Raw genomic sequence first — 19,632 nt, forward strand, 5'->3', positions numbered from 1 at the left:
ATGTTTGACTAACAAAGTCAAACATATGTATGTATGTCTATATATATATATATATATATATATACAGTATATATATATACATATTTGATTTTGAATGCTATTTCAATGTTTTCAAGATGTGTGAAGTGTGTATTTATTTATTTATTTATTTATTTATTTGATTTTATGTTGTTGTTTTGTGTGTGTGTGGGGTGGGTGGGGTGTAGAGCCCCTTAAATCTCTTGAAACGCGTTTACATGAATGTTTTAGGTGTGTTCAGTTAGATCGACGTTCCCTTGTAATTGTCTTGTGCCAAATGTCATTGAGTGTGTTCCTGAATGGGGGGAGGGATTCTGTGATTCTGTGATTCTCTGCTCCTCTGCTGCGCAGCGCTTTTACGCAGCTCGGCGCTCGTAACTCCTGCTGCTGCTGCTGCTGCTGAATTCCAAGCAGGCACGCAGTCATCATGAACCACGGGCTGCTTTCCTCCACCATCGTCTACCGCACGTTTGGTTTAGGAGAAACCGTGTTCTCTCTCTCCGGATGACTCGGTGCTCTGGTTCCGACGCAGCGATGATTTATCGGGGCTTGGTTTTGCTTCAGAGGAGCGCGGACATCACGGAAGACATCGATTCTACTCTCTGGTGAGCAACAACAAGTCTTTTCCCCTTTGAGAATGAAGCAGAAATCTGTGTCTGTGAATAAGAGGTCTTTTTTTTTTTTCACCTGAACGTGAGAGCCGTGTTTGTGGCGGTGACAGCAGTGACACACCTGCAGCGACGTGTGGCCTAGAATCAATGAGCTGTGTTCCGTTGCAGAATGGATGCTGCTGCAGAAACACATGCGTTAACTGTGTTTTGGTATGGCAGGAGACCGTTAATTAATGTGTGGTTTTCCTGCGCCTGTTAACGAGAACACGATCATGTGGCAGCGCGTTGGTTACGCAGATCGTCAAACATGAGCACCGGTGAAATCAGCGTCATGATTATTGTTATTATTATTATTATTGTTGTGTTAATGCAACGTCTCCTTGTTGCTGCTGCTGTTGTGCATAAGAAAAGCATGCGTGAGGTTTGAACAGAATAACAGCAGTTGGTCAGAGCTGCTGCTGCTGGGCCTCATTCATTCCACTATTCTCATATTTTCGTGGAGCAGTTTTAACCCCTGTTATTAACAACTTCCTGAACACAGATGTCTGTCTGGATCTGTGTGTGTGTGTGTGAGAGAAACACCACTCTTGTCACATGATTATCCTCTTTGCTTCTTAGCTTCTCTGACAGTGTTGATTGTTCCTATTTTAGGGTTCATGTATTTACTGGCTGGTGTTCGTGTTCAGTGCTTTCTGTTCACCATTAGGAGCACGGTGCTCCTCATCACACTTTTGGTGTCACAATTCACTCAAGCACTATAATTGAGAATTAATTTCCCACTTGTCATGTCAAGGTGACCCTGCTGCTGCTTTTGTGATGGACTGACATGATTTGAGCATCTGGTTCACTTGTTCACATAAAACACACACATTTGCATTTGCACTTAAACCCCAAACCACTTTTCATGTGAAAACCAGTGTCTACTGATGTTATTTGTTGATCCAGGTGCAAATCCTCGCAGTTTAATCTATGTAAGTATTCAGATTTTGCCAACTTTTGTCCATGCTGGCATCAGTGTTTTTCTCTTCTCATCATCTCTTGTCTAATCAGCATGAGGCTCATTGTCCCAGACTATTTTGCCTTTCTCTCTCCACCACCTGAAGCACTGAGGTTTAGTTTAGTTTATTTCACATATAAACAATATAAAAAACACATAGATGATAACACATAAAAATACATGTGAGGGTGCGGCAGAAACCTGTGAAGGCTTATATGAAAACCACACCTAAAAACATTTGAATACGAAAATACAACACACAAAAAGAGGAAAAATCAAAACAATATAAAAATAAACAAAACAATCAAACACATATGTTTGAATCTAATACAAAACAAACATAGTGTAGGGCAAATACAACACAAAAAGTCAAAACAAAACAAAAATAGTAAAAATCATAAAAACAAATATAATACATAATACATATGTTTAAATCTTTACAAAACAATCTGGGTGTAGGGCATATATGTACCTGATAAACAAACAAATCAGGTACAAAAATTAGATGTTAGAAAGAGATAAATATATTAAAAACAGAACCATTGAAATGACAGTGTTGCTTTGGGTCACAGACATGCTAGTAGTTGGTTTTTCAGTGTTAACGTCACAACGGCATATCAAATTATGGCTTTTTGCTACTTCTACTTTTACTTTTTCTGCAACAAGATGGTCCACCCACTTTTTTGCTGGCCCTGCTCCTAAAAAACATTTGTGCATACACCACTGCTCTGAACTCCCTCCAAAATCAACAAAGCAGATTACAGCCACAGTGGAACATGAAAATAAGTCTTCCACATACACAAATCCCTCCAGGTGTTAACAGAGCAATGGGAAAAATATAGTTCTAATCCCTTCAGATGTTGTGGCCACATTCCATTCTTTATTACTATGTCTGACCTCACCTTAGCAGAATCCAGGTGGATATCATAGCAGTCACCAAGACTGCTTTGTTTCACTTGTGTCAAATGTACCAAAGTCAGTGTGAAGGCTAGTGAGGTGGAATGTTGAGCCATAAGATCGCTCAGTCTGGGCTTAGCTCCTCCACTGTGTGCTGATGAGTATTTTATTGACACATAATGTACCTGAAGAGATGGTAGAAGGTGGAGTCACCTGACCTTCCATAAGCCTTCTACACTTCCTCTGGTGGGGTTGGTCAGTTGGAGGTCGTTCAGTGCTAAAGTCTCTTTGCTGAATCAGCTGGAAGATGGTGGATAGATGTGCCCGGGGAGGCCAAAACAAACAGAGACAGGCTAATGGGAGAGCATTTTACTGGAGTGGAGCATTATGTTTTTGAAATGAGCAGTTAAAGCACAAATGTGTTGTTAACAGCTAAGTCGTTTAAAGCATGTAAAGTAATCAAGGTAGTAATACCAGTCTGAAAACTGTGGTATATGGAGCCATCCCTACTAAAGTTTGCATTGCTTTTGTCTTGTAGAAGAAGGAAGTGAGGTTAAGAGGTCAAATTACGTCAGGAGTAACCACTGAAAGTGTCATTGAAGCAGTTGTGACACCAGTCGTAACTGCTCTGGTTACCATGTGTGAATTCCCAGCAGCAGCTGTGTCAATGATATAAGTCAACATAGGGGCTCACGGCCTCACCTGTCCACGTGAGCTGGAAGTGATATTTCAGCTGTTCTGTGCCGCCTGTTGGAACACTGAGCAAACATACTAAGCTTCCATTGTGAGCATTCACACCAGGGTAGTCCGGGAGACTTCACACCTTGTCTTGTTTTGGTTCACTTTCACACTGCACTTTTGTAAGCAGACCAAACAGACTGGACAACGTCACGCAGTAAAAAACCAGGAAGAGAAAAAGCATGAGGAAAAAGAAAACCTGGCTCATCCAAGACCGAAAACAGAAATCCATCCTCTTCAGCTGACTTGTTCACCACAAAAACAAACAATGAAGCAACACCAAATGTATGCAGTCTTGGGTAATTGGTTTTTCACAAGAAGTTTCCCAGTATGAGCAGGAGCAGAGGCAGCGAGCTATCCTCACTTCCTCTCTTTGGTTCACTGATAGTCCGTGTGCCTTTCCCACTGTAAACAAACTGCACCAGCGTTCACTTGCAAGCAAACCGGGATCCATGTTTTCAGGCCAACCAGAGTTTGCTTTTTTGGTCCGCACCAGAGAAACAGAAAATGAGTTTGGTGCCAAAGGTTTCCTGTAACCCTGGGGCAATAATCGACATATTAATCCATTACGAACATAATTGTCAGTTGCAGCCTTATAATAATATCGAGATGGCTGCAAATAAATGAACATATGGGCCCTGAGAAGTGAAAAGCTTGGTTTGTACGAGCTGCAGCATGATGTCTGGCACAAGGATTCACATTTTTACACATCTTCTACACTGACCATATATGCATCTGAAGCTACTCTTAGGGCATGTGCTGTCTGTGGAGGTCTGTGCAGTGCCTGGAGTCGCTTGAGTATGAGCAGGGGTGAATAATACTTTTAGGGTGAGGGTTCAGGGTATTGTCTCACTGTCATTTGTGAAGCATCTCAAAAGGAAACTTTTCATTAGCGTCAGAGAAATGTAAATGCTGGTGATAACAGCAGGGACCCTTGCACCAGATAAAAGCTGACAGCACAGAGAGTGAACCTGTTTTTCGATGACTGAATGTCCATAAAAGAGTTCATCCTCAGTTGTCTTTGATCGTTGATGTATTTTTGCTCAGAAAGCAGTGGACACAGTAGGTTTTGGTTTACCTTACAAGTGTAAGCGTTTGGCCTGTGGGTCTTGAATATTAAACTCCGCGCTGATTTGCATTCATGTAACGATGCTGCACACAGGAGCAGCTCGCTCTCCTCGCATCGCTCATGTTTATTCAGCACACCCTCTCAATAGCTATACTACTAGTGCTCCATGCTGTCTACACATGCTATGTCAACATGTGTTTGATAATTGGGTCATAATTGTGTGTCTTCATGTCTTCTCCGATGCTGTTCTTGGAGACTCTGTTTATCCAATTCCTCCTGTCCTGCCTTGTCTTCTGCAGGCTGTGCTCTGGAATGTGAGGCATTTGTTTTACCTGCACTCCAGATGTTTGAGAGGCTCCACGTGAACCAGTGAGACCACAGATGCTTTCAAGTGTGTTATATGTGTTCGACTTTTTCAGGTGGTAGACACTCATTCTTAATTTATGCTCCTGTCATTTGTGACAGCAGTGCTTGAGACTTTAGAGGGAGAGTGAAGGAGAAAATGAAGGAGAGAGGAGGGACATGAAATGAAAACTAAATACAAACTAAATAAAACAAGCATTTTTTTTGTGGTATTTTGTGATAATGTCATAGTATTTCAGTTCTGGCATATTTTGTTGTGGCTCACTTTTGTCTTTGCTTTTATTTTGTGTGGTTGCATTTTCTGGGCACTTTATCTTTTCACTGGTGGAATCCTTTCTGTTTCAGTTATTTACAGGTACAGCAGCTGTAATTATCTGCTTAATTGTGTTCATTCCAAAAGAATTGCTAACAGCTAAGTAGCAAATGTAAAAGCTTTCATGAACTGGTTTGTTTTCACAGTAAAGCAAACATGTGTGTAGTACAGTATACAGTTAAACATAGTTTTTAAGTGGAGCTCACATTGGTTGTTATGAACAGCTGTCAATAACACACTGAATGCATACTGGCAGGGACAGTAGTTAGCATGTGTGAAAGTGCTGCTCTATGGAGAGTGGTTATGTTAAAGGAATACTTCACTGATTAGCATTTAGCTTTGTATTACTAGAATAGAGGTAGTATTTTTGAAAAATTGTGCTTCCTTCATTATTTTCTTTGTTACTTGCCCACCAGGGACACTTGTTAGCTTAACTGTTAGCAAAGATGGCGGACACTGTTTACATTCTGGGAATGAGGTCCCGCCCCCCTACGAGTGAGTCTAAAAAGTGCGGAAATAGCGTCGCAGTTTCAAGCTTTGGACCAAGTGTCACTGGTAGACACGTAACAAAGAAAAGAATGAAGATATTTCTCCAATCAGGGGAAACTGAGGTTGGGAAGCACAATTTTTCAAAAATACTACCCCTATTCTAGTAATACAAAGCTAAATGCTAATCAGTGAAGTATTCCTAACTCAAGGAAGTGGGACAGAAGTGTATCTTGGCACTTTTCCACTACCCAGTTCCAGCACAGTGTGAGTTGTTTTTGCGTTTCCATGCGCGATAGTACCTGGTATCTGGTACTTTTTTAGTACCTGCTCTGACGAGGTGTGTGTGATGTCGACAGACTGCCAGCCACGGATTGGTCATAGCGTCGGCACTGGATTCTGGAAGATTAATGAGCGCGACGTCCGACACAAGAATCTAACCGAATAATGCTGATTGTATCTCTGCCATAAATAGAACAAAATTAAGTAAATACCTCAGATGTTTTTTTAAATGGTGGCTCATTCAATGCCGCAAGCTAAGAAAATGATGATGCAACAATACTCATTATATCCTTGAATTATGAGAAGTCTAGTTTTACCACTAAGGTTACTGCTGTGGGTTGTCCTGTAGTATTATGTAGATACATACAGCAGTCAGTTTCACAACAGCGTTCGCTTTTTAACGGTGTTTTAGTGGCTGCCAGTGCACTGGCGGGATGACGCTGTATGGACACGTGAACGTACTTTTCAGTATATAAGATTAACTAAATCAAATATCCAGGGGCTGGAATTTTGTGTAACAGGATTCATGTGATGAGCTTTTGTCTGAGTGGAAATCATAAGTGCTTATTTTTGTGCTTAAAAAGGCTCCTACTTGTCTTTCAATTTGAGGTCAAGTGTTTTCATGTAGGAGCAAACAGCACAGCAATTACTCGGTCAGTTCTAGGTCAGGAGACAAACTTTATATTTAATGTATGCCCTCACACACACACATTGAGCCTCATTCTGTATGTCGTGGATGTGGATATCACGTTTCTACTGGGTTGTATTCTATTGAAGTATTTATAGTGTCATGTTATAATCTATCTTCATATTCAGTTTATAGCAACAGAATCCTCCACTGGAATCAACCATAAATATTGCTTTTGTTCCTTTGCGTCTCTTGTTTATTCCACCATCTTGCATGTGGTTGTGTGGCTCAGGCTCTGAGACCTGCTGTGTTGGTGTTGAGCTGCAGAAACGTAAAACTCTGGCTTTAAGGGGATGTCCACACAAAAACAGGTCTCAGTGAATCTGCTTGGCATTTATCCACATGGCGACAGCATTTTGGGACCCCTGACATGCTTGTTGTCATCGTCATCCTCTTATGTTTGGAGGTTGTTTGGTCTGTTAACTTTATGATAACTTTAATTTTCTTTCCGCAGTCGTCCTGGCTTTCTTCATTGTGTCTCTGTCTCTGTGATTGCATTCATTGCAATGTTGAATAAAGCTTTATTTAATAAAAAAAAATAGCATATATGCACATGCTCAACGTCTTCTGTTTTCTCCATACATTTATCTCCATACTTCACTCACCATTCTTGTCCTGTCTTGTTTTTTTCATTATCTTTGCAGATCAATTTGTTGCTAAGTGTGTCTGTGAGCAATTTTGCATCGTTTCACACTGACAGTCAAATAAGGGTTTTACAAAGAATAGCAGTTGGCAGAGGCATCTATTCATTTCTTCCCTTTTTTCCTGTTTCAGGATTTGTCTCTAGTTACCTGAGCAGAGCCAACTTTGTCCTTCTGATGGCATAACTGAATGAGATGCATCTGACTCCAACAACACAGCTCATGGCTGAAAGTACAAGGTGAGGGAGGAAACACACACAGTTTGTAGATGATGTGTCTCAGTAAGAATTTGACGTTGTTTATTTAAATGTCTTCACCAGGTGAGGGTGTGGTTGAGAGTGTGAGCTGTAAAGTCCCCACAATTACATCACATGGAGGTCAAAGGACATCTGATCACATCAATGGGTCTGGGGGCCCCTGGTGAGTGTCAGAAATGTCACGTTCATGTCTGGACAAGCCTGAAACGGCATGGCAGTGTTTTTCTAACACTTCAGCAGCAGGGACATATTTTTCCTAAGGGAACAGCCGACTGAAAAATCTGCTGTCTGTGTAAAAACCTGCTGTTATCACAGTTGTCAGTTCATCTGATCAGAACACCAGACCTCATGCTGTTTGAAAGAAGCATAAAAAGACAGTTTTAATGAGCAAATGCCTCAGTTCCACTCAGTGATTTGACCTAGAATATATTTGTAAGTGGAGAAATCCTTTGTTTTTCAACTAATTTGACAAGAAATCTATGACAAAACAAAAACGTTTGGTGGCAGTTGTCATTCATAATGTTTCATTATTTCCTGCTTCTTTTCTTTTACTAGTAACTCCAAAAACTTGTTTTTCTCTTTTCTTTTAGAAGCTCAATATTTTTCAAAATAAAAAGTGACCTTTTTTTATATTTTAACTGTCACATTTAAAGTCACGATTTTTCTCTCCTTTAAAGGAATAGAACAGAGGTAGTATTTATAAAAAATTGTGCTTCACAACCTCAGTTTCCCCTGAGTCGAGAAATATCTTCATTCTTTTGTTTGTTACGTGACAGTTAACACTTGGTCCTGTTAGCGTAACTGTTAGCAAAGATGGCGGACACTGTTTACATTCTGGGAATGAGGTCCCGTCCACCTACGAGTGGGTCTAAAAAGTGCAGAATTAGCATTGCAGTTTCAAGGCTCGGACCAAGTGTCACTGGTGGACATGTAACAAAAAAGAATGAAGATATTTCTCAACTCAGGGGAAACTGAGGTTGGGAAGCACAATTTTTTAAAAATACTACCCCTATTCTAGTAATACAAAGCTAAATGCTAATCAGTGAAGTATTCCTTTAAGTGCGGAGGGGTCGGCCATTTTTAGACTCTAGTTTAGTCTCACTTCATTATTATTCCCATTTCAATTGTCTATGCGGTGTCATGAGCGATATGGCACTGATAACGGCACAACACTGTGTTTTTCCCACCCTTGCACGCCCCGCAGAAAGTCACACTGGGGGCGTGGTTAAATCCCCAAATCCAGCTTTGCTTTCGAAGGTCGAGATTGTGACGTCATTGCGATCAATATTCGATTAACAATCGTGATCGTGACACAACGCAGGTCTTAGTGATCGTGATAGTGATTTGAAGTCAGGACAGTGTGACAGTGAGTGATCCTATAGGCTGAAGGAAGGAAGCTAAATGGAACTCAGCCATCATTCATTTAATTATGTATGTGCCTTTCCTTCTGTGACTGTGATGTTTCCACCGGCTCCACTTGCCTCGCCTCGGCACGGCACGGTTAAGTTGCGTTTCCACTAACATAGTACTATGTACCAGCTACCTGCTCTGGCTACGTGTGCCAGCCCCTGATTGGTCAGAGTTCCATCACAGGCAGAGACATCCGACACAAGAATCAAGCCGAACAATGCCAATCTGTAGATCAGTTAAAAATATTAACAATCCTAAAAATGTGGGTTAATCTCCAACAATTACCAGGTAAAAAATCTCAATATTTAACAGAGGAGTCTGGTATATTTAACCACGGCACTGCTGATCACGAGCGGCATCACAAACCCTGCCTCTGTATTTCAGTCCAGTGACTGTCGGAGTCTGTGCTCCGGTCACGGAGGAAGTACTGAACAAATCTTTTTTAATGAACTGATTCTAGTGATTTGATTCAGTTACACTGAGAACTACTGCTTTACAAATCACTCCTGCACAGCCGTGCAGTGATGACTCCGCCCACGCTGAGTAGGTATCTTTTGTAGTGGAGATGCAACCTAAACCGTGCCGTGTTGTGCCGAGGCGAGCCGGGACCATAGTGGAAAAGGGCCATAAGTGGGACCATTAATGACTCAAAATTAAACACCGTTCATGTTGAGTTGAAGATACCAACCTGTGTAATTGTGTGGCTCAAAATATTGATTATTTCCATTCTCTGTGATGATGCTGTGTGATGTGTAGATGTTCAAGGCAGCCAGGAGAACAAGCTGCAGGCTGAGAGGATTGCAGTGCTACAGGAAAGGAAACAGGCCCTGGAGACTCTGCTCAGCACCAGAGTGGGAGAGCTGAAACAAGTCTGTCTACAGGAAGCGGTGAGCAGCTCTCCTTACACCACTGAAACAGAATGGCCCTCTTTACACCTGGCATTAGAATGTGTTTGTTGTAGGGCTGTCCATAGATTAAACACAAATTAAAGAATTAAGAATTAGCTTTTCATCTAATGACTAAATGAATGAGTAATCAGACAGTGTGTGTGTCAGGCACCATTGTTTAAATGTCTCTTTCTGCTTAAACACAGAATGATGTGATTTCAAAGAGACCAGGTCATGTTAAAATAAAGGCTCAACATGCATGACTACCATCCTGTACAAGAACATGTGTAAACATCACAACCAAAACATCCATCCGAGGGTTTGGGTTAGCACATGGGTTAGGGTTAGGGCACATATTTGGCCAACAATGAATATTACATTTGTAGCGGCAAGAGAGAAAGAGAGGATCTTTTATTTACTTTTGTATAATTTAGTGTTGCTCATAAGTACAAGGGGAGTGCTGGCACTTATTTATTTCTACTTCTTGCACTGGGCAGACTGGGCATGCTCGGGTGTATTTACATCTGTACTTACAAGTGGTCAGGCGTTATCTGATCACAGAACATGCATTTTAATGCCAGGTGATTCAAGTACAACATCATCACTCATTGGGTGCATTCACACCAGCCTCATGCAGTGTCTTTGCCACATTAGTACATTATGGTGTGACTGTAGTTTGAGACCAAACCTCCAAACTCTGGTCCGCTTGAAAGAGGTGGTCTCCACCTCTGGAGTGGCCTCGTTACTGTTGTTAATACTATCCACGCCTTTCACTGGAAGCCAAGTATTAATGCTCTCATCTACATCCACCAGTGAGAAGGGTGAACCAGGAGGATATGCTGAGAGATTGAAATGAGAATGAGACATCCATCCTCCGAGTCCGGCAGGTCCCATCTCTTCCTCCTCTGCAGGCAAACTAGCACATTTAGCCCAGCAGCATCCTCACCCCATTTATTTGTGGTTCTATCTTCATCTTCTTTTTTTTACCTGTCCTGTCCAGCAACTGAGGCATGCAGTGTAACTGATGATGGATTGAATGCTCAACATTGTGGCATATGAATGAATATGCAGCTGTTGTCAGTGCATCTAATCATCTGTGATATTCTCTTTTTGCTCTAAATAATGATGGAATGATAGGCACTGACACATAGTATGCTCTAACTGCACTGTTTTCCCCTCCCTTGCACCACCACTTTACAAGCTTCAGTTTCAACTGGAAAGAGGCTGTGAGATAAAGCAGCAAGCATAAGATATTGGTGATGTAGGTGGTTTTATTAAGTAGGTAGCAGCCATGTTTTCACTGAGATTGAGCCTCTGTGACCTGAGTGACCCCTGACAGGCTTTTAAGAGGGATTTTAGTAATTGGAGGTGAATAAATGTCCTCTACAGGAGCTGACTGGGAAGTTGCCACATGCTTTCCCCCTGGAGACAGGAGTGAAACCACCACTGGTGCAGCGCAGAGCTGGCCTGACGCCCAACACCAACGCTGAGGTAAGTAAACATGTTTAATATCAGCTGTGCTTACGGAGCAGTTGTACCGGCTGTGTACACTTACACGATCGCCTGTCCCTGGCTGCAGGATGAAGCTGCCCAAAGGAAGCAGATTAAAGCCATCTTCACGAGTGGTCTGTACAGACAAGCGGAATCAGACCGAAATGTCCCAAATAGCAAGAGGACAGTTCACCGGGGCTGTCACACAGGTAATAATACCATATAAACAGTAAATGGATAAAAAAAACAAGCTACGTTGTCAGTAATATTTCCTGTGTTTGCGGTTTACACTGATAGCAGATATTATGTTTGTCTTTCAGAGGACACTGTCATATCAGAGAGTACAAGCTCCATGTCAGACTCAACATCCCATGACAATGGTGAGTCAAACATATGCACCTCACTCTGATGTACATCCATATTTTTAGAAGAGGCAACCAGTGAAAATAGCAGCAAATATTTGATAGTTAGTTAGATAGTTTTCTGGATACACACAAAGAGAGAGAAATAAAAGAGAGGGTCTTTTTTTACTTCATGTGTGAAGATGTTAAACCAGAACTTGTAGTTGCGTCTCATTTGCACGACCATAACACATTCGTCAGGCTGTGCCTGCAAAGACAGTGATCGTTTGTCATCCCTGGTTGTGCTTTATTCAAAGATTGTTCCTTTGTTTTTCTTCTCCCAAAAGAGTCGTCTCCCAGCGTGGCTGCTGATCAGCGCTCTCTGTCTCAGCCTCGGCTCACTGTGGGCAGCCCTGACCACAGAATCAGCAGGAAACTGTCTCCAGTAGAGATTTACTATGAGATGAGGACGCGCCGAAACTCCGTCACAAGCTCTGTTAGGTACTTTGTGCAGTGTGAGAGTGTACATACTGTATTCTTCTGAATGCATGCTAATAATTATTTTTATATATGAGTTATGCATCTGTGCTCTCTTGTGTTGCCTCTCACAGCCCAACTCACTCTTTGCCAAGAAGTGTATCCAATGTTGAAGGTAGAAGTGTTCCAGCGACTCCTCTGTTGGCGCGAACTGCTCCAATCAGCGTTCATGTCAGGTGAATGTGGCAGTGTTTTTGAATAAGCTGGTGTAACACATCACTCTCATCATTTAGTAATCTTACATCCTAAAACTATTTTAAATGTTTTTTTTGTGATGGTTGTGACCAAAAAATGTCCCAATATGAAATCGCAAGACAGGTTTTTCCATATAGTGTAAAATAATAGACTATATGATAATAGTACATATGTGCAATTTGGTTACGACTACACCTCCAGTCTCAGTTTCATGAAAGTACATCCAGTTCAAATGATGTTGATATATTTAATGTTCATTGTGAAAAGGATTTAAATAGTCCTGACTGAGCTTGTGTGTTATGGCGTGTTTCCAGTTCGGTTTGGTGTTTTGACTGAGAACAGTACCTTTACTTGGTAGCTGGGGTGTGCGCTGTGCACGATGGTCACGTAGTGTTTGTACTGCTGCGCCGCCAACGATCACTAAACTCGACACAGTAAACAACAAGGCAATCAGAGATGGCAGACTTCACCCCATTCATGCAACAGGCCTCTGGCGCCTTCTGTTGTATAGTATCATAATATCATAGTGGCAAGTGCAAGCAAGTGCGGAAGCACACGCACACACAGAGCCTCCAAAAACAATACCCACTCATCCAGCAGCTCTTTTTTCTGCTGGGTTTGTGGCTAGGTTTTTCCTCAACAAAACGTCAAGCTTTGTATGAGAATTAGGGCTGCAAATCAGTGAAGTATTCCTTTAAGTGGGCCGTGCAAGGCAGCTGTTTAAATGGAAGTAGTTCCATGGCTGCAACCACCTTTATTTTTCCTTGCTTTTCCATTTGTTTGCAACATCCAAACAATGGTTAGCACATGCCTCGGCATAGCGTCGCTCCAATGTTTTACTCACAGTTAGTGCAAACGACAGCAAGGTCCAGTCTTTATCAAGGAAATGCACTGTGACGCCCAAGTAGTTGTGGTTGTTGACAGAAGTCAGTGGTCTCCTGTGAGAGCGATGTCCTCCGTTGCTCCGCCTTGCTCTCTCATCCTCATACAGAGTGTGTATTCTTGACACGATGGTTCCTCTCGAGGGTAGATTATAAGAGGAACGCCACTGACTTTGTTCAGCCCTTCATCCTCTACTGCACGTGTCAAACTGGTGTGTCAAACATGTGGTCCTCCAATCAATTACATGCAGCCCATGAGACAGAATATAAGACTAAATGTATTTGCCAGCAATATTTTTATAATAATAATAAGACATTTGGTTGTAATCATTGCTTTATTAAATGTATTACACTCAACATGAAATTACATATATTTAAGCTGTTTTAATCACAATTATTTGCAAATTTTCAATTTAATTCTCCGTTTTTGTGCATCATAAATATGTTTTTATTGTGAATCATTTTATGTCAAAACAAGCACTTTTACTTTGCAATTCTGTCTAATCTCATTATGAATATCTTATATTGCCCATCGGCTACTAAATGTTTTTTTTCCACTTTTTTTCCTCTATGTCGGCCCCCACTTGACCAGACTACATGCTCATTGGCCCCCAGGTCTTTGACACATTTGCTCTTCTGGGTCTGTCGCCACCAGACGTAAACAAACAACGTTAACTGTGTTCATTTTAACGTGTTAACGTTGACAGCGTAATGAGAATACATTGCGGGCGTTGAAGTAACACAGGGCAGCTGAGTGTTTCATCATGATGAATGATGAAACAGCCTCTGTCACAGTTGTTATCCTTGCAGAAATCTAGGCCGTTGGTCAAAGTTGAAGTGAATGGGCAAAAATGCAGGGTTGTGCAATGGTTATGGTAATTTGTTAGTGTAGTGATCACACCCATTGCATGATGGGGGAGATTGAATGACTGCAGGTGGAAGGTCAAACCCAGGTTGCCCTAACAACTGGGCTATCCGGCACACTGACATTGATTTCCTGTAAACTGCAGTTACCCGGTTTTGTAACCTCTCCTAATATGACCAGTTGCTCTCATCTGTAGGTCAGATACATCGGGGGGCAACGGGTTGAAGCAGTGGTCTGGCAGCCTGGATGTGCCGTATATAATTCCACTGGCCCAGGACGGCTCGTCCTCTGACCGCCGAAGCTGCCCATACAGCTCCCGTGCCAGACGCAGTAACAGCTCAGAGGCCCTGCTGGACAGATCAAACCTCCCTGATGATCAGGCACCCAGGAACGGGATGCCCCCCAGAGGAGGGCCCTTCAAGAGCTCAGAGACACTCACTGATGGAAAACTGCGACACATTAATCTGGGCAGCCCTGAGAGACATGTGGACAGCTATGCAGAACAGGCCAAAATCCGTCTCTCCATGGGTGGCAGAGGTGCAGGTGGAGGCTACAATGAGCTATTAATGGACTATATCTGGGGAAAACACCAGAATTTGCAAGTGCAGCAGCAACTGTACCAGTCTACAGGCAGGAGCTGGCAGGACATGTCTTCTCCTCGCTCCTCCACAGTGGCTCCTCAGGCAAATGGATTTTCTCATTCCCAGGTGCATCTCCCTAGCGCTGCACCTCCGTATAGCCCCATGGTGCTGCGAGGGTCCCAGGCCGAACTGCGCAGAGTCAAAGTCACCAGAACCAAATCTTGTGGACCTTTTATACCTTTGCAGCAACAACTCCAGGATGCAATCCTATTTTCAGCGTATGAGTCTCCCCTTCCTGCCTCTGGCACCACATCCTCCATCCCCAATCTGCACCCTTACCAGACTGAGGTGTCTGGCCCCTCCTTCAGTCACAGACCCCCACAGTTTTCTCTCCCAACCCCAGAGGACTCGACTAGAAGTCTGCATAAAGCCCTAGCCCTGGAGGGGCTGAGGGACTGGTACCTGAGGAATGCCCTTGGTTATCCACCTGCCGTCTCAAAGGGCCACGACGCAGGGGTCTCTCGCCTCTCACACCCTCACCCATTGGTGCATCAGGCCCAATCTGTTCAAGGTGAAGCAGCCAACCTCAAGAGGCCTCAGATGCCCCAGTCAGCCAGCTTCCACGGACTCCCATTGCATGGAAGGTCAGTACTTTTAATGTTTTTACTCTGTAAGAGTACATTTTCAGAACAAGTCTGGTGATTTGGTGTCGACACCCTTCCCTGAGCCAGAGAATCTCTCCCTCTTCTTAACATGAGTCATATTTATACAATGTCACTGCATGTCTCTGGGTTTGAAGGCTGTGTTCATTTGTGTTGCCTTCTTAACAGGTCGATGGAGTTCTCTCTCTATCAGGAGACTCTTCATCCACAGATGCAAGAGGTGACCCCAAAGGAACCCAGTGCAGACCCTGGCACCCTCGTGTGATGCAGCAGAACACACACACACACACACACACGACACTAGCTTAACTCACTAAGGCCCTTTTCACGGCTGGTATTAACATCTGTCCTCCGTGATCCGATCACATGTGGACAGTATTAAATACAACTGTTCACACTTAGTGTTCTGATGCATCTCCATTGACATGGCTTATTCTGATTGTTAGGACTGAACAGTTAAGAAAAAAAAAAATCTAATTGCAATTCATTATTTACCATTGTTGTGATTTTGATTCAATGTGTGACATTTTTTTTTTTAAAGTTGATCTTATCTTGTGTGTTAATCAACAGTTTGATCGTCATCTGTGCCTCAGTCAATGCTGCATCCTCCTTCCACCACCACATTCTCACACGGCCCTGTCGGGCTCGACCCTCTCATCTTTTAATGGATTTTCTGTAAGGAATAGAAATAAATATTGTGTAATTCATACATTACACACACACTCATATTCCCTCAGGCACAAAAACACAGTGTAATGTGATCGGGCCGTGTGGTAGCATTGGCAGCAGGGCCGGCTCTGCAGAGTACCTGCTGCTGCACAGCATCCTTTTTTTTTCTTTTTTTAAGTCGAAATAGTTCCACACAACCGATGTATTGTTCCTCTTTGACACTAAAGTGTCTGTGATGCCAGGTGCTGTTGAGCCTGAGGTCATTGTACAACACGTCGCCTCCTCCCTCCTCCTTTAACCACCTGCTCTGCCCACGTTTGCAAGTCACGTTAAGTGTAATCGCAGCCTCTGCGGTTACAAATGCCGTGTTTCCACCGAAAATACTCGCCTCGCCACGGTTAAGTTACGTTTCCACTAGCATAGTACCTGGTACCAGGTACTTTTTTTTCAGTACCTGCTCCGGCGAGATTCCCTGCACCTGTATTTCAGTCCAGTGACTGTCAGACAGAGTCTTTGCTCCGGAGACGTCCGACACAAGAATCAAGCCGAACAATGCTGAACTGTAGATCAGTTAAAAAGACTTAACAATCCTAAAAATGTGGGTTAATCTCCAACAATTACCAGGGAAATATCAGAGGAGTACCAGAGGAAGTACTGAACAAATATTTTTAATTAACTGATTCTAATGATTCAGTTACACTGAAAACAACTGCTTTACAAGTCACTAGTCACTCGTTTGTGTGTGTCGTGTGTAAAACGAAGTTGCCGCTGTTCCGTACAGTGATGACTCCGCCCACATTGAATAGGTACTCTTTTTGTAGTGGAGATGCAACCTGTGCCGTGCCAAGGCGAGGCGAGCTGGGACCATAGTGGAAAAGGGCCAAAAATCTTGTTTTTATCATAATAATTGCAAATGTGATACTCTTTCAGCCTTACTGACTGTACAGAGGTGTGTGTCTGTGCAAGTTACGAGAGAGAGAGACAGAGAGAGACAATACACCTCTTGTAAATCAAAGCTATATTTGAGCTACTGTGACATGAAATAAGTTTTAGCCATCAGAGAAAATAAATATGGTAGTGGTCAGTGTCGATATTGTGGTGTTGGCTGCAAATAAATCAATGTATGGGAAACTGCAGCAGGTCAGAGGACATCAGCTGAGGAGGCGGTCTCTAAGCTGCCCTTTAGTCAAACCACCTCCAAATGATCTGTTTGTGATCAGGATGGATGTTAATACCAGGTGTGAATGGGGTTATAGTTACACACTTCCACAGATAAATGGATACAATGTGACCTCTACTACGCAAAGCAAAACATGGCAAGTAGCTGTACTGTGTGAAAAAGCCTTGGCAAGTTTCCTGTGTTGATTCTACCAGCATGAAAATCCAAACCCAATGCACACGTGGACGTGCACTGGTGTTGACTTGGAGATTATCTACCAACAATATGGTTATGCTTTTTTGCTTCCTTTAATGATATTTCTGGTCCAACATGAGCAGTGAAATCCTTCCTCATAACCCCGAAAGATCTACCGATATATACTTTTTTAAACAGAATATATACAAATTGAAATTACTATTTTGTATCTTCTGAGATATAAAGAACAGCTATATTAAAGTGGTAAGTCATTTCTCATTAATCCTGTGTGCTGTAAAAAAAAAAAAAGAAGGTATTATTAATACATGCCGGTGAATGTGTTTGTGAACTAGAGAAAATGCAAAAAACATGCTTCAGTCCTTATCAGCTGTAACTTCACAGCCATCTGTATTTTTTACATGCGATGAATGAAAAGGGGCCATCGACTGTAATGTAGTGGTGTAGCAGGATGGGAGTGCCTAAATGTTTTCAAATTAAAATGAAGCCTTGGTTAAAAACTTTAACACGCTTTCTGGTCATCTGAAATGGTAGCATCAAGCCTCTGTGAGCTTAGTCAAGTCAAATACTGAAAGCAGTTCATGATGTCTCTAAATATATACATATACACATATGTATATGTATGTATATATATATATGTATATATATGTATATATATATACATATATATATAGTGATTTTGTTTTGTTTTATTTTCTACATTCAGCTTGGTGCTGGCTGAGAACTGTAGCTTCCTCTGTGCTGACGTTCCATGAAGAATTAGAGCAGTTTTTGGTCAAACCTGAGGGCTGCATGAGGGTTATTTACTTGCAAATAATAAATCAAATAAATCGTATCAAATGATATTTTTCTGCATTCAGCTGTGGAAGGTTTTGAGTGTCGTACAGAGCACTTTATGAACTTCTTAAGCCTTAATTCCCGATGAAATTGTCACCTTGCAAGGTGAAAGGAAATGAGAAGGTAAGTCAGGGTTTATAAGCGAGTTTTGTCAACATCTGTAGAAGGTCATTCTGAGTGCTAATCTGTAGATATTGTGGATTGAGGAGTTTTAAGACAATAAGTTATTTCCATACTAACATTGTCGTTGTTTTAAAACTAACCAAAAAAAAAGCTATTTAATCTCAGTAACCTTCCCCAGTCTTTCCTCCCCCAAGTGAGCCCTGTTTCAGTGGTTGATGGTGTAAAGAGAACAGATGTGTTGCAGTATTGAATGACTGTATGAGCAGGTCTCATACCAGTGAGTGGCTTCATGAGGCTTCATGCGTTGTCATGTTTGTATTTGTTTTAATGTCGTGTCACAAAAACTAAAAAAATAAACAAGATTGAGAAATAATCTGTTAAACTGAGAATAAACATATTTCAGCTGGAGTTACATTACATATCTTTGCCCAGTTCATGTACTTGACCTTTGACATCTTTGGGCTGGTTTGAATGTCCTTGTTTCTGTGACATCATTAAGGTTTTCTACTGTTACAAACCGTAGCACACCGATGATACCTGATTTCTTCTGCTGCCTGATGTTTTCACATCCTCTCACGTTCCAGCTTCATAGAGCTTCTTCCTGCTGGTTTAAACCCAAAATCAAAGACCAAACTGCTGTGCACTGGGGGTTGTACATATATTTTTCATAAAATGTACTGTATGTTTATTGTAAGTTTAAAATAAATGATATAAATTTAGCTATACAACAATACTATATTTATTAACATAACATTTTGTAGCCATCGACTATAGCGCTCCCTCACCAGTGCAGGAATTGGTAATGTATGTTAAAACCATGTCATTCAGCAGTGTGATGTGTTCATATTTGATTATTCTGATAACAAAAAAAAAGAAGATATTTAAGTGCAGCTGTTTACTTTTTCACTCCTCTTTATACCAAGGCCTATGAAGTGAGGCTGAATAGACCTGTCCTTTACTGTATGAGATTGTGTGTGTTCATTCTACTGAATAAAGTGTCATGTTCAAATTTACACAGAATGTGTCCCATGTTTATGTTGTGACTTTTCACAGCCGGGTTAAAAAAGGAAGAAGAAAAAAGGCTGTGACTCTGTGTTTACACTCACAGACTCAGTCTGTGGGTTCATAGTCAGCGCTTAGGTCTGTCCCTCTATGAAAGTCCCCATCCCTGCGTTGCCTGAGGGAATCAACCATAGTTCATAGCCTGTGGTGAACAAACAAATCTGCAACTTGGGATGGAAATGTAAAACAGTGGTAGGAAAGAAGTTGATTAATCAACCATTTATTAAATTGCATGATAATGACATTCTAGGAAATAAGGAGGGACTACCGATAAGTGAACTGAAGGGTGGACCATTTCATTCATTCATTTATTTCTTGTGAAACACTCAATAAGAGAGGTACATTTAAGTGAGTTCATA

At 41.9% G+C, this 19,632-nt stretch overlaps 1 protein-coding gene across 1 annotated transcript; it reads left to right on the top strand.

Moving 5' to 3' along the window:
* The first annotated feature begins 361 nt into the window (after window positions 1–361).
* On the top strand, window positions 362–16,291 carry ccdc120b (coiled-coil domain containing 120b). The gene is made up of 11 exons (XM_044023081.1): window positions 362–623; window positions 7,237–7,342; window positions 7,424–7,523; window positions 9,527–9,657; window positions 11,047–11,148; window positions 11,237–11,357; window positions 11,469–11,528; window positions 11,837–11,990; window positions 12,101–12,202; window positions 14,164–15,192; window positions 15,379–16,291. Exons 3-11 carry the CDS (start codon window positions 7,475–7,477, stop codon window positions 15,473–15,475), a joined length of 1,845 nt encoding a protein of 614 aa, XP_043879016.1. The 5' UTR covers window positions 362–623; window positions 7,237–7,342; window positions 7,424–7,474; the 3' UTR covers window positions 15,476–16,291.
* Window positions 16,292–19,632: the final 3,341 nt, after the last annotated feature.

Source organism: Solea senegalensis, linkage group LG4 (assembly GCF_019176455.1).
Source record: "Solea senegalensis isolate Sse05_10M linkage group LG4, IFAPA_SoseM_1, whole genome shotgun sequence".
Taxonomy (NCBI): Eukaryota; Metazoa; Chordata; class Actinopteri; order Pleuronectiformes; family Soleidae; genus Solea; species Solea senegalensis.